Source organism: Staurois parvus, unplaced genomic scaffold (assembly GCF_062004578.1).
Source record: "Staurois parvus isolate SC_StPar_1 unplaced genomic scaffold, SC_StPar_1.0 ptg000425l, whole genome shotgun sequence".
NCBI classification, from domain to species: domain Eukaryota; kingdom Metazoa; phylum Chordata; class Amphibia; order Anura; family Ranidae; genus Staurois; species Staurois parvus.
The window spans coordinates 94,673-109,422 of NW_028318221.1; the positions used below are offsets into that span (position 1 = coordinate 94,673).

General features: G+C 42.1%; 1 protein-coding gene across 3 annotated transcripts in view; it reads right to left on the reverse strand.

Annotated features, from left to right (window-relative positions):
* The window catches only part of PIP5K1C (phosphatidylinositol-4-phosphate 5-kinase type 1 gamma), a 326,185-nt gene that overhangs the window by 61,362 nt on the left and 250,073 nt on the right, over positions 1-14,750 (reverse strand). For all 3 annotated transcript variants that reach the window (XM_089687401.1, XM_089687403.1, XM_089687402.1), the window contains one exon: positions 14,659-14,691. In XM_089687401.1, coding sequence (XP_089543527.1) covers positions 14,659-14,691 — 33 coding nt within the window. The remainder of the gene's footprint in view (positions 1-14,658; positions 14,692-14,750) is intronic.

Here is a 14,750-nt window from a genome sequence, read left to right on the forward strand (position 1 = left end):
AGTGCAGCCCGATGTGCCTCTGCCCGGAGTCCTGCCCGATGTGCCTCTGCCCGGAGTCCTGCCCGATGTGCCTCTGCCCGGGGTCCTGCCCGATGTGCCTCTGCCCGGAGTCCTGCCCGATGCGCCTCTGCCCGGAGTCCTGCCCGATGCGCCTCTGCCCGGAGTCCTGCCCGATGCGCCTCTGCCCGGAGTCCTGCCCGATGCGCCTCTGCCCAGAGTCCTGCCCGATGCGCCTCTGCCCAGAGTCCTGCCCGATGTGCCGGTCTTTGATATCCCGCCAGTTACCAGACCCAGGCGGTGGAACATTTTGCCTAGCTAGGACTGTTTGGAGCGTCCGGAGGCCGCACCTTGAGGGGGGGGTACTGTCAGGAATCAGAGACTCAACCCTGCAGTCAGCCAAACACCTGAAAGCTGACTGCAGGTGTATTTAAGGGATGGCCAGACCTGCAGTCTGTGCCTTGGTGTGTGTTTTTCCATGGGCCCCTGTATCTTGTTACCTGCATTCCTGTTCCTGTTCCTGCCTGACGTGTTGCTGACCCTGCCTGATCCTGACCTCTGCTGACTTCTCCTGTTTGATCCCTGGCTTGTGACCCTGACCATTCTCTCCGCCTGCTCCTCCTGTACCTACCTGCCCGATTGTTATTGACCCAGCCTGCCTGACTACGTTGTGCTCTATATGTGTATGTACCTGTGTATCTTTATCAGTTTAGGTTTGGGTTTGTTTCACCTTGTTGTATGTATTTGTGTTAGCTTGGGGTTTGTTGTATGTATTTGTGTTAGCTTGGGGTTTGGTGCACTGCGTTTATGTTTCTATTGTTAGTCTTAATAAATCGCCTTATTTATACCATATCTGAAACCCGCGTTTCCCTGTGTCAGTCCACACACCTCTGGTCATACCCGGAGCCCTGACACGCACGCATTCTGTATTCCTGTAACCAGACCGACAATCTATAACAAAATGGCGCAGGAATACGGCGCACGCGCGGTGCAACCATTAACATAGCGGCGGAAGTACAGCGCGTGCGCCAAATAGCTGACAAAATGGTGTGACTCTGTTCATCTCCTGTGTTTGGATCAATAAATATCTGGAAGCAATATCACACTATTTTGGCATCCTTTCTTGGGGGCTTTTGCTCTGAGCACTACCACCCACAGGGCCTATCATCAGAAGAGGTGTGAGGTGTGGCATTGCTACCGATGACCCAGAGGGGAGTCCTTACCAGGGATAGAGGTCCATACGATGATCCAGCTGACCTAATGAGATTATATGTTCTCAAATGCGCAACATTATTGCGCATCTGGTGAGTGCGTGATTTTATTATTTTATTATCACCAGAAGAATCTATAGAAGATCACCCTCACCTGAGACTTCACGTCTATCTGATATATAAAGACTTTGTCACTATAGTTACACCTATGACCACCTTTATTGATGTTTATCTGCACTTTATCACTTTATATCAATATACCATTAGTAGTGGCACTCTTTCTGATACATGAAGATTGACGACTATATTATAAGTTCTTGTTTTATGTGTTTTTATGCATTTATATGATGGCACTTTATTATATTAGTTATTAGCGCTGCACCTTATATTTTATATTTGGTCTTAGAAGGTTGATTTGGTGCCTTTTCGGTGTATACAGCAGCTCGCCAATTGGTGCTCACTCTTGCACACCCTTACTATATATTGGAGAAAAACCTGCTTAGTTTGTTTTTGACCTTGAAAGCCAGAAGGTTGGGCACAACTGTGAGGAAGGCTATCCATGATTACAGCGCCCAACATATGAACCACCATGCCAGAGCAAGCCAACTTGTCACACACTGCCTGAATGCTAAATTACAATAGTCAGGAGTGATATTGGGCATATGGAACCACGTCGAAAGGACACCATTAGGTTCAGGACCCTCATGCAAAAACAAAAGCTCATGGACTCCTGGATTGCAGAGTCTGAATGTGGCCATGGCCAAGGGATGTGTTGGTTCCATTTGAAGGATGACTTCTGAAAGGAGTAACAGAAAGCAGAGTGAAGCAGAACAAGTACAGGGAGGCTAGCACCTTGTTGATATGGGGTGTGTTGGGAAGATGGGGACAAGCAAGTAGGCATCCTTGTCTGCATATGGTTTCCTGGATAAAGTGAAGCAATGATTGAGCAATGATGTAATTGAGGATTACATTAGAAATTTTTGTACCCGGAGGGAGGTGTTAAGAATATTTAAATCCAATATACCCCCCTTAGCTTTTGGGGACAGTGAACAGGTTTAAATAGAAACCTTGAAACATCTCCTTTTCCAGGACAATGGCTATGACCCATTCGTAGAAGAGCTGCTCTGCAGCGCAAAGGTCTGTGGGGATATTGGCAAGTCTGACAACATGAGATCAGGGTGGATGTGTGTGAAGCAGGGTTGTGTGCACTCCTGAAAATGGCTGTGCAGTGCAATCATCCACAAAAAGGCTTCACAAGCTTAAAAAGAGATGCGGCCTGTGAGTTAGGAAAAAAATGGAACCGAACTTTAATATGGTGCTGTGTTCCACCTGCCACCAGATTGAGACTAAACATGTCGCTGCCATCATTTTAACGTTAACACCCTAGCAGGACAGTAAACAGCCCACTAAAACAGCCAGGCTTCCTGGGAAAGGGCAAGACTGACTTACTGCAGTTGTAGTCCTGTGTCACCCTGCAGTGACATTGGGTAGGAACCCAGGAATATACCCTTATCCACAGTCATCGCCCTCCTGCTGGGCATACACCCTCAGCAATCTTCAGGGAGAGGGTACAATCAGAAGTGTGAACCACAGGTTTGGAACCTGTAAACCACTCTGTGGTTAATTCCACGTTACACTGAAGATGTCGAGGAGAAATTGCTTAATGCAAAAATCCAGTGCAAATGGGCACATTACTGACAAGATATCCTGGTGAAAAAAAGGTTAAAGAAAAAAAAAAAAACTTCAAAAATGGGAGCTACTGAAGCCACCACAACCACGGACTGGTAAGCTGTAATGTATAACATTTTGATTTTGGGTTAAAATACATTTTAAATTACAGTTTTACCTTGATGCCCGAATCACACACCTACTGAGCGACATATCAGACTGGATGTCGCTCCACTTCCTTAAACTGAACCTCTCCAAAACCGAATTTCTTGTCTTCCCCCCAGCCCGGACACCACCCCCCATTGACTTCTCCGTTACATCCAACAACGCCACCATCAAACCCGCCCCGCAGGCCAGAGTACTTGGTGTCATTCTGGACTCCAACCTATCCTTCCTGCCCCAAGTCCAATCTTTAACAAACTCATGCAGACTCCACCTCCGCAACATCGCCAAAATACGCACGTTCCTAACCCCAGAAACCACTAAACAGCTCATCCACTCCCTCATCATATCACGACTCGGACTACTGCAACTCCCTCCTCACTGGCCTGCCTCGACGCTGGCTATCCCCGCTTCAGTCGATCCTGAATACGGCTGCCAGACTCATTCACCTTTCCAACCGCTCCATCTCCGCCACCCCCCTTTGCCAATCCCTCCACTGGCTTCCGATTGCGCAACGGATCAAATTCAAAATCCTAACACTGACGTAGTACTGGGCAGTATGGTGGACAGCTTTGTACATCACTGACCTAATATCTGGTCTTCCACAGTACACAGAACATGGAAATGCAATTATTTTAGTAAATATAAACTGCTAAATACCTTTTCTCATCAACAGTATACAGTATAGCAGTCTTGTGCATTTTATCAGTGTCTGACCAAACACTGGTTGACCACTTGCCTACCGGGCACTTATACCCCCTTCCTTACCAGGCCAATTTTCAGCTTTCAGCGCTGTCGTACTTTGAATGACAATTGCGCAGCCATGCAAGATTGTACCCATATGAAATTTGTATCATTTTTTTCTCATAAATTCTTTTGGTGGTATTTAATCGTCGCTGGGTGTTTTACTTTTTGCGCTATAAACAAAAAAATTGTAAAAAATGTTCTTTGTTTCTATTATAAAAATTTGCAAACAGGTAATTTTTCTCCTTCACTGATGTGCATTGATGAGGCAGCAGTGATGGGCACTGATAGGCGGCACTAATGGGCACTGATAGGCAGCACTGAAGGGCACTGATAGGCGGCACTGATAGGCAGCACTAATGAGGTGGCATGGATAGGCGGCACTGATAGGCAGCACTGATGATGGGTACTGATAGTCAGCACTGATAGGCGATACTGACTGGCTGCACTGTTGGGCACTGACTGGCTGCACTGCTGGGCACTGACTGGCTGCACTGCTGGGCATTGACTGGCACAACTGTTGGGCACTGACTGGCACAATTGCTGGGCACTGACTGGTGGCACTGCTGGGCTGCACTGATGGGCACTGGTGGGCACAGGTGGGTAGCACTGCTGGGCACAGGTGGGTGGCACTGCTGGGCACAGGTGGGTGGAGCTGGTGGGTGGCACTGCTGGGCACAGGTGGGCGGAGCTGGTGGGTGGCACTGCTGGGCACTGATCATCAGGACACTGATAATTAGTGCCCTGACGATCGGTGCCGATCCCTGCTCTGACAACTGCCGGTTCTCGGCAGTACTTTCCTCACGCTTTGACAGCGAGAGGACAGTGAAGCCGAGAACTGGCAATTGTATTTCCCTGTGATCAGTGTGTCATTGGACATGGCTGATCACATGGTAAAAGGCCGCTGTGATTGGCCTTTTACCACATCACGTGCTCAGCTGTGTCTGTAGGATACAACGATCACGAAGATTGCCGGGGGCGTGCAGGAGAGCATGTTCTGGGAGGACGTCATATGACGCCCTCCCAGAACTGGCTGGCCGCAGTGTAGCCGTCATTCAGCTATCTGCGGTCGGCAACTGGTTAATCTTGTAGAAGGAGGTTTCATTCTCCTCTAACTGTCCTATGAAGCTGCATTATTTATTATAGGTACTTTTATAACACCGTCAATTTACGCAGCGCTTTACATATATATTGCACATTCACATCAGTCCCTAACCCTCAAGGGGTGTACAATCTAAGGTCCCTAACTTACATTCATACAAACACATACTAGGGCCAATTTAGACAGGATCCAATTAACCTATCAGCACGTCTTTGGAGTGTGGGAGGAAACCAGAGTACCTGGAGGAAAACCATGAAAGCACAGGGAGAACATGCAAACTCCAGGCAGGTGGTGCCGTGGTTGGGATGCAAACCAACAACCCTAGTATTGCCAGGCAGAAGTGCTAACCATTTAGCCACTGTGCTGACCACCTGTCCAGACAGCACTGATTGGCCCTTTGCTGATCACACGCACCCTCCCAAGCTGCATCTGCAGACTTGCCACTGCTGCTCTGTACTATGGCATATTGGGGACAGTAAAAGGGGAGGATCAGGGAAGACAGGATCAAACAACCTTTTTACCCAGTGTGGAGGATTAACCCCTTAGGCTCCACAGTGAGCACAACAAGCATGCTTTAGCATCCAAAAAGCACCAATGTGTTTTTTAGTGCTTTTTGCAGAAACGCACTACAGTCCATTTAACATGGTTTCCTATGGAACCTGTTCGCATCTATACTTTTTTGAGCTGCTGCATTTTTGGAATTTTTTGCTACAATAGAGTTCAATAGAGAAGCTGCTGAAATGCATGGTAGTATGTTTTTGCCATGCTTTGCATTTTTATTCTGCCCAGTAACAAAAAAAATTCCACTTTAAAAAAAAAAGAAGAAGAGCTGAACAAAAACGGAAAACGTGGTAAAAATGCATCAAAAATGCATGTATTAAAAAGCAAAACGAACTGTGAAAAACAGTGCAAAACGGACATAAAGCAAACTGTATAGGTGTGGATGGCGCCTTACTGCATACAGACTGCTTTTACTATTGTGGGCTTAGTAACACTTTAAACTTGCAGTGGGACCCAACCCAAATTCACAAACATGTCAGCTAAGTGGAGTGATTGTTTGCATGAGGTTGCTTGCACAATTCTTGGCCTGACATCTCTTATGTGCCAGAGCAGGCAGCACCAGACTAGAAGCCTGTTTCCAGCAAACTAACCACTGACACCAATGTAAACAGGGATTTTTTCCTTTCACTGACCAACAATGGTAGTCATTTTTTCCCACTGACCGCAATTTTAATATGCCATTCCAGCCAACTACCAGTGTAAGGTGCAGAATGTTACATACTTCTCATCTTTTAACTCTGTGCTTTATGCTGCACACTCCTTACCCCTGCATTATGTATGCTATATTGTATGGTACATACAATATCCATGACTGATGCATTCTACAGTATATTCTATTTTCTATGTTACATAATCTTGACCACTGGCCAGTATACACTGGAGTCAATTTACTGAAACTGGTGCACTCAGAATCTGGTACAGATGGCAGGCAATCACCTTCTAACGTCAGATGGGTTTCCATGCAGAGCTGCACCAGATTTGCACTCTCCAGTTTTAACTGCTTGCCGTCCAGCCACTGTAGAAAAACGTCAACAAGGTGACACCGCTGGGCAAAAATCACGTTTTAAAACGTCATTTTGCAAAACAGGTAGGGGGCGCGTGCCCACCCTACCCATCTCGCCAATCACGACAGCAGGTGTAAATCACTGGTCCCGGCCGGTCATTACCCGCCGGATCCCGTCGATTGCCGGTAAACAGTGACATTGTTTACAATGCAGCGCTGCTCCCTGTCAGCTCCTAACACACTGATCCTGAGAGCGGAGATTATCTCTCGGGATCAGCATGTTCCTGTGAAGCACACACCCTGCCCCCTAGGAAAACACTCCCCTCACACATGCAAAAAGATAAAAAGCGAGCGCTATCCGGAGATCTCAAAGCGGCTAGAACACCAAAAGGTAACCAAGAGAAAACCTTCCAATAAAGTACATAAAAACATATATATATAAAACCATATATAAGCGGCTAGAACACCAAAAGGTAACCAAGAGAAAACCTTCCAATAAAGTACATAAAAACATATATATATAAAACCATATATAAGGTGCAGCGCTATAGTAGTAAATGGCATATATCACATATAAGGTATATATAAACACTGAAGTGCAAATGTCAAATCACACTGCGGTGAAATTAAGTGAGATGAAAAAAGTCCCAAAATAAATCAAACGTGGGGATCCAAAAGATCCTAGTAGGTGCGAGGGGTAAGATTCTGTGTAGCACACGGTGAATCTGAGGAAAAAATTGCGCACTCACCAGAAGTGCGTCAAAAAAACGCATGTAAGGTTTATCCTGTGATATCAGATAGCGATCATCCGTTGCCAAGATAGAGATAGAATCCTACACCTTCCAATCGCACCTTGAGCGTATACTTCAAGATTCATATGCGTGTCTCCATCCGGGGTCCCCTCTTAAGGTAGATTCTGCAAGTGGGGACAGGTAATATTTAGGATGACCACCTGCGGTGGTCAGACGTCCAGATACTGCAGCCCCCCTCTGACGCGTTTCGTGCGGTGCACATTATCAAAGGGTCCAGGGCTTCCATACAGGGACGCCAAAAAAGCTGTTTAAATATCAAAATCTTTGTGGAAAAGGCGCCAGCGATTATCACGGCGGCCATTTTCCCGGCGATCGGCGCATGCGCAGCGCGTCGGCGCCATTTTGTCGTGGATATCCGGTTTACATTGATATCCACCATAGGGCGACACCATTTTGTTGGCAGTCTTCAAATACACAACATCAATGCAGGTCAGTGTGAATCATACACTGACCTACAGAAGGTGTCTCCTATAGGATGGTAGTGTTCAGGCGCAAGTGAACGATAAGGTCAGATAATCTAGGAAGAATAAATCCTATCTTATAAAATTAGAAAATCGGATTATTTTACAGTAAATTTAGATGTACCCCAATGTAATAATAATGATATATAAAACTGGGGCAATCTATAAAGTATCATAGTGGGACTATCCTAAACAATACATGGTCAGATACAATAAAAACAGGTTAATTACAGAATTCAATTAATACAGAGGTATCTCATACAGAATATCAATATGCAGACAGAATATATATATGCATATAAAAAATAAAAATACATATAAAACAAACATGGAATAAATAATAACTTATTACAAGAAAGAATATCCTAAAAGTCGACCAACTTAAAAAAGTCGACCAACCTAAATTGGTATAACACAGGCGGAATGTAATATCATATTAAAATATAAGGCAAGCAGCAAATATGAAGGGAGAAGGAACGGATCTATATAAAATAAATAATATATAGCTCAATGAGTCAGTATAGCTGGATAAAGGCAACACTTAATGATTAATCAGCTATTCTCTATAAAAGAGTTTAAATCAAAGTCGACATTAAGCCCATTAGGGTGCAAAGAGCCAAGCTCGTATATCCACTTTGACTCCAATTGTGACACTATTTTCTTATTATTCGATCCTCTCCAATGGGCATTAGCAACTCCAATACCCATAAAGCTCAATAGAGATGGATCATTATTGTGTCGTTTTTTGAAGTGATGTGATAGGGAATGTTCTTTAAATCCCTTTTTTATGTTAGATACATGCTCCCTGAGTCTATCCTTTAAACATCTAATAGTGCGTCCCACATACTGTAATTTGCATGGGCATTGAAGGAGGTAGACCACATTTTTACTGGTGCATGTGATAAAGTCGTCTATACGATATGTTGTCCCTTTTACCGTGGAACTAAACGATTGACTTCTTCTAGTAAACTTACTACATCTGCAAATGATACATTTTTTGCAGGGAAAAAAACCTTTAAGGCCAGAGAACATTGTAATATTTTTAGGATGATCTACAATATTAGAGGATATGATGTTTCTAAGTGAAGTGGCCTTTCTAAAGGTGATTTCTGGTTTCTCAGGTAGTAGATGATTTAACACAGGATCCAGTTTTAAAAATTTCCAGTTCTTTTTGATAATTCAAGTTATAGCTTTATGTTGTGTCGAATATCCTGTGATAAACGGACAAACCCGACTCATTCCCTGTGTAGTATTATTAGCGAGCATGGTGTCTCTATTAGATCTACCTATATCGCCAATGACTTGCTCCAATATTGTTTCTTCATATCCCTTTTCTAAAAATGTTACTTTAATCGTTGACGCTTGCTCATGGTAAGCAGTCATAGTAGTGCAATTGCGTCTAATTCTAGAGAATTGGCCTTTAGGAATATTCCGCAACCAGACAGGGTGATGGCAGCTGTCTGTCGGAATGTAGCTATTCCTATCTGTAGGTTTGAAATAGGTTTCTGTAACAATCCTACCCTCAAAATTGATCAAAGTTAAATCCAAGAAGTTAATACTTGCTTTACTATAATTAAAAGTTAATTTGATATTCTGCGTATTAAAATTTAACGTAGTAAAAAAATTAAGAAGGGGTTGTTCTTCTCCATTCCATATGAGGAGGATGTCATCTATATAGCGCCTATAAAAGGCAAGCTCAGGCCAGTCTCTAGCATAGATGACATCCTCCTCCCATCTGGCCATAAGAAGATTTGCTAGACTGGGGGCAAACTTTGCCCCCATTGCAACGCCTGTTTTCTGAAGAAAAAACTGATGGTTAAACCAAAAGTAATTTTTAGTCATTGCAAAATCGAGAAGGGTTAGAATAAATTCTTTTTGTAAAACAGTCATATCAACAGAGTCACTTAAAAAGAATTTAACCGCCTCTAATCCATCAGAATGTTTAATACTGGTGTATAAAGAGGTGACATCAGCTGTCACAAGGAAAGTAGATGCACCCGTAGTCATAATATTAATGTCCTGGAGCACCTGTTTGGTGTCCTTCAGGTAGGCCGGGGTCTTAGCGACTAGTGGCTGTAGAAAATGATCTATATACTCACCAATTCTCGAGCAGAGAGATCCTATGCTACTAATGATGGGCCTACCTGGTAGATGAAGTGGGTTCTTATGTAATTTCAGAAGAATATACATAATTGCAAGTTTAGGTGCTGCCGGGCAAAGAAAAAGCTTTTCTTTCTTAGTGATAATATGGTCATCATACCCTTTTTGAATAACGGCCTTGAGCAATTTTTTATATTGACCCAAAGGGTTTTTTGATAATACTAAGTACGTTTCTTTATCCTCCAAAATCTTATACACTTCTTTGACATAATCCGATTTATTTAATAATACCACTCCTCCCCTTTGTCTGCCGGGCGTATAACTAAATCTTTCCTTTTTAACCACTTGCCTACCAGGCACTTATACCCCCTTATTTACCAGGCCAATTTTCAGCTTTCAGCGCTGCCGCACTTTGATTGACAATTGCGCGGTAATGCAACATTGTACCCATATGAAATTTTGATAGTTCCACGGTAAAAGGGACAACGTATCGTATAGACTACTTTATCACATGCACCAGTAAAAATGTGGTCTACCTCCTTCAATGCCCATGCAAATTACAGTATGTGGGACGCACTATTAGATGTTTAAAGGATAGACTCAGGGAGCATGTATCTAACATAAAAAAGGGATTTAAAGAACATTCCCTATCACATCACTTCAAAAAACGACACAATAATGATCCATCTCTATTGAGCTTTATGGGTATTGGAGTTGCTAATGCCCATTGGAGAGGAACGAATAATAAGAAAATAGTGTCACAATTGGAGTCAAAGTGGATATACGAGCTTGGCTCTTTGCACCCTAATGGGCTTAATGTCGACTTTGATTTAAACTGTTTTATAGAGAATAGCTGATTAATCATTAAGTGTTGCCTTTATCCAGCTATACTGACTCATTGAGCTATATATTATTTATTTTATATAGATCCGTTCCTTCTCCCTTCATATTTGCTGCTTGCCTTATATTTTAATATGATATTACATTCCGCCTGTGTTATACCAATTTAGGTTGGTCGACTTTTTTAAGTTGGTCGACTTTTAGGATATTCTTTCTTGTAATAAGTTATTATTTATTCCATGTTTGTTTTATATGTATTTTTATTTTTTATATGCATATATATATTCTGTCTGCATATTGATATTCTGTATGAGATACCTCTGTATTAATTGAATTCTGTAATTAACCTGTTTTTATTGTATCTGACCATGTATTGTTTAGGATAGTCCCACTATGATACTTTATAGATTGCCCCAGTTTTATATATCATTATTATTACATTGGGGTACATCTAAATTTACTGTAAAATAATCCGATTTTCTAATTTTATAAGATAGGATTTATTCTTCCTACATTATCTGACCTTATCGTTCACTTGCGCCTGAACACTACCATCCTATAGGAGACACCTTCTGTAGGTCAGTATATGATTCACACTGACCTGCATTGATGTTGTGTATTTGAAGACTGCCAACAAAATGGCGTCGCCCTATGGTGGATATCAATGTAAACCGGGTATCCACGACAAAATGGCGCTGACGCGCTGCGCATGCGCCGATCGCCGGGAAAATGGCCGCCGCGATAATCGCTGGCGCCTTTTCCACAAAGATTTTGATATTTAAACAGCTTTTTTGGCGTCCCTGTATGGAAGCCCTGGACCCTTTGATAATGTGCACCGCACGAAACGCGTCGGAGGGGGGGCTGCAGTATCTGGACATCTGACCACCGCAGGTGGTCATCCTAAATATTACCTGTCCCCACTTGCAGAATCTACCTTAAGAGGGGACCCCGGATGGTGACATGTCTGAGACACGCATATGAATCTTGAGTATACGCTCAAGGTGCGATTGGAAGGCGTAGGATTCTATCTCTATCTTGGCAACGGGTGATCGCTATCTGATATCACAGGATAAACCTTACATGTGTTTTTTTGACGCACTTCTGGTGAGTGTGCAATTTTTTCCTCAGATTCACCGTGTGCTACACAGAATCTTATCCCACGCACCTACTAGGATCTTTTGGATCCCCACGTTTGATTTATTTTGGGACTTTTTTCATCTCACTTAATTTCACCGCAGTGTGATTTGACATTTGCACTTCAGTGTTTATATATACCTTATATGTGATATATGCCATTTACTACTATAGCACTGCACCTTATATATGGTTTTATATATATATATGTTTTTATGTACTCCCCTCACACAGTTAACCCTTTCATTGCCTTAAAAAAGTTAACCCCTTCCTCCCCAGTGCCATTAGTACAGTGTCAGTGTTTTTTTTTTTGCACTGATCACTGTATTGGTGTCACTGGGGATGTAGTGACCCCAAGTCAGTTCCCCCCCAGTGTCAAAATGTCCGCCGCGGTCCCGCCATAAGTCGCTGATCACTGTCATAAATCGCTGATCACCGCCATAAGTCGCTGATCGCCGCCATTATTAGTATAAAAAACAAATCCCAGTATCTAGATGCTATAACTTTCACGTAAACCAATTAATTTACATGTATTGCGTTTTTTTACCAAAGACATGTCACAGAATACATTTTGGCCGTAATTTATGCCGAAATTTGATTTTTAAATATTTTTACTGGACGTTTTATAGCAAAAAGTCCAAAATATTGCTATTTTTCTCAAAACGGTCAGCCTTTTTTTTTTTTTGTATAGCGCAAAATACTCACCATGCCTCTTTTTAAATTCCTTGGGGTTTCTACTTTCCAGAAAGGGGTCATTTGGGGGGGGGGGGGGTTTGGTGCTATCCTGGCATGTCAGGGCCTTCGAAACTGTGATAGGTATTGAGGAAGTGAGGAAGTTACACACCTTCAGGCTTTCAAAGTGGTCATTGGATTTCAGGCTCCTGTATGTGGCTAGGCTCCCAAAAAGTCTCACACGTGGTATCCCCATACTCGGTAGAAGTAGCAGAATGTATTTTGGGGTGTAATTCCACATATACCCATGGCTTGTGCGAGACATAAATCATTTGAATGACAACTTTGTATAAGAAAAAAAAATGTTTTTGTCATTTTCCAGAAACTTGTGGAAAAAAAATAAATCTTACATGGACTCAATATGCCTCTCAGCAGATATCTTAGGGCGTCTACTTTCTAAGAAGGGGTCATTTGAGGGTGTTTGTACTATCCTGTTATTTTAGCACCTCAAGAAATGTGATGGGCAGTCAGAAAGTAAAAGCTGTGTAAATTCCATTATCTATCCCATAGTTTGTAGACGCTATAACTTTCACACAAAGCAATAAATAACACTTACTGGGATTTTTTTTAACCGAAAACATGTAGCAGAATACATTTTGGCCTAAATTTATGACAAAATTTTATTTTTTTTGGATATTTTTTATGACCGAAATGAGAAACTATTGTTTTTTTTAATAAAAAAATTTTTTCTTCAAAAATTTTTTTGTTTATAGCGCCAAAAATAAAAAGCGCATAGGCGATTTATAGCGCCAAAAATAAAAAGCGCATAGTGTGTGTTCACTTGTAAAGTAAATGTTAGTAAATAGAGTGATCCTGTTTTCACTTTTAATACTAAATCATGCGCAAGGGAAGTTAACCACTTCCCGTCTGGCCGTTGTATATAAATGCCCAGACGGTAGCAGTGCAGGGGCGGGTGGCCGTTTATAAACGGCCTCCCCGCCCCCTGCTTGTGCGTGCTCCCTGGGAGTGCGCAGCACAGCGATCTGGTGTCCGATGTGTCCTCCGGACACAGTGGAACACTGATTGTTGTACAGGACCTCTGTGCAAGGTCCTGATCATGTGACCAGTAATTGGCCAATCAGTCATCACATGAAAAGTAGTAAGCAAGATGTCACTTCTGACATCATTGCTTACTACGTGTGAAATCTGGGAATGATCACAGAGGTCACATGGTACAGGGCTATTCACAACAGCCTTGTACCATGTGACAAGCTGTGACCAATCACAGATCACACAGTATTTCTTAATGGCTGTAAGAATGCAGCCAGAGAGGAGATATGATTGCTTTTACAGCCTTTATGGGTAGAAAAGCAATAAGTGTTTTTTACTAAAAAGATAACTGAATAAATTTTGGCCAAGATTTATGAAGAAAGATTATTTATTTTCAAAACACTTTCAAAACACTTTTTTTCAAAATTTTTGGACTTTTTCATTTATATAGCAAAAAAAATAATGGTGAATAAATACCACCAAAATAAAGCTTTATCTGTCTAAAAAAAAAATGCTAAAACATTCACATGGGTACAGTGTATGACCGCGCAATTGTCATTCAAAGTGTGATACCGCTGAAAGCTGAAAATTGGCCTGGACAGGAAGGGGGTGAAAATGTCCAGACTTGAAGTGGTTAAAAAAAAAACTGGACAAGACTGAGTTTTGAAAGTGAACACGACTCCAGCCTTTTCACTATTATTCACTTTCCAAAGTTACCATTCAACTTGCTAGGTGAACATCTTATTTCTCTTAGTAATTCAACCTGAAAGATTATTTGATACTAGACACATTTGGATATATTTATAAAGCAGTGAATGAGACATTTACCAAAACTGCAGGTGTATCTTTATGGTGCATGGGTTTTATATTACAGATATTGATTAACTTGAACTGAATGTTTGGTGAATGGGCACGTTATATGGCTGAACAAAGAAACATTGCCCAACAGCAACCAAACTGATCATAATTTTGCAGTATGCGAGAATGTATTGGTTGCTGTAATGCTATACAAACGTTCAGAAACAAAATTACCAAGACACTTTCACAAACGACACACCAGTGGTAACAAATGTATAAATCTAAAAACTACAGACTGCACATTTCAAAGGAATCAAAATATCTTATGCAGAACAGCACCTACCGTGCATCATATCCTGATGAGTGAGTACGTCTCCTGTTAAGAGATAGAAAGTAAGTTAATTTAACCTTAATGGTCAATTGCTAGATCATTAT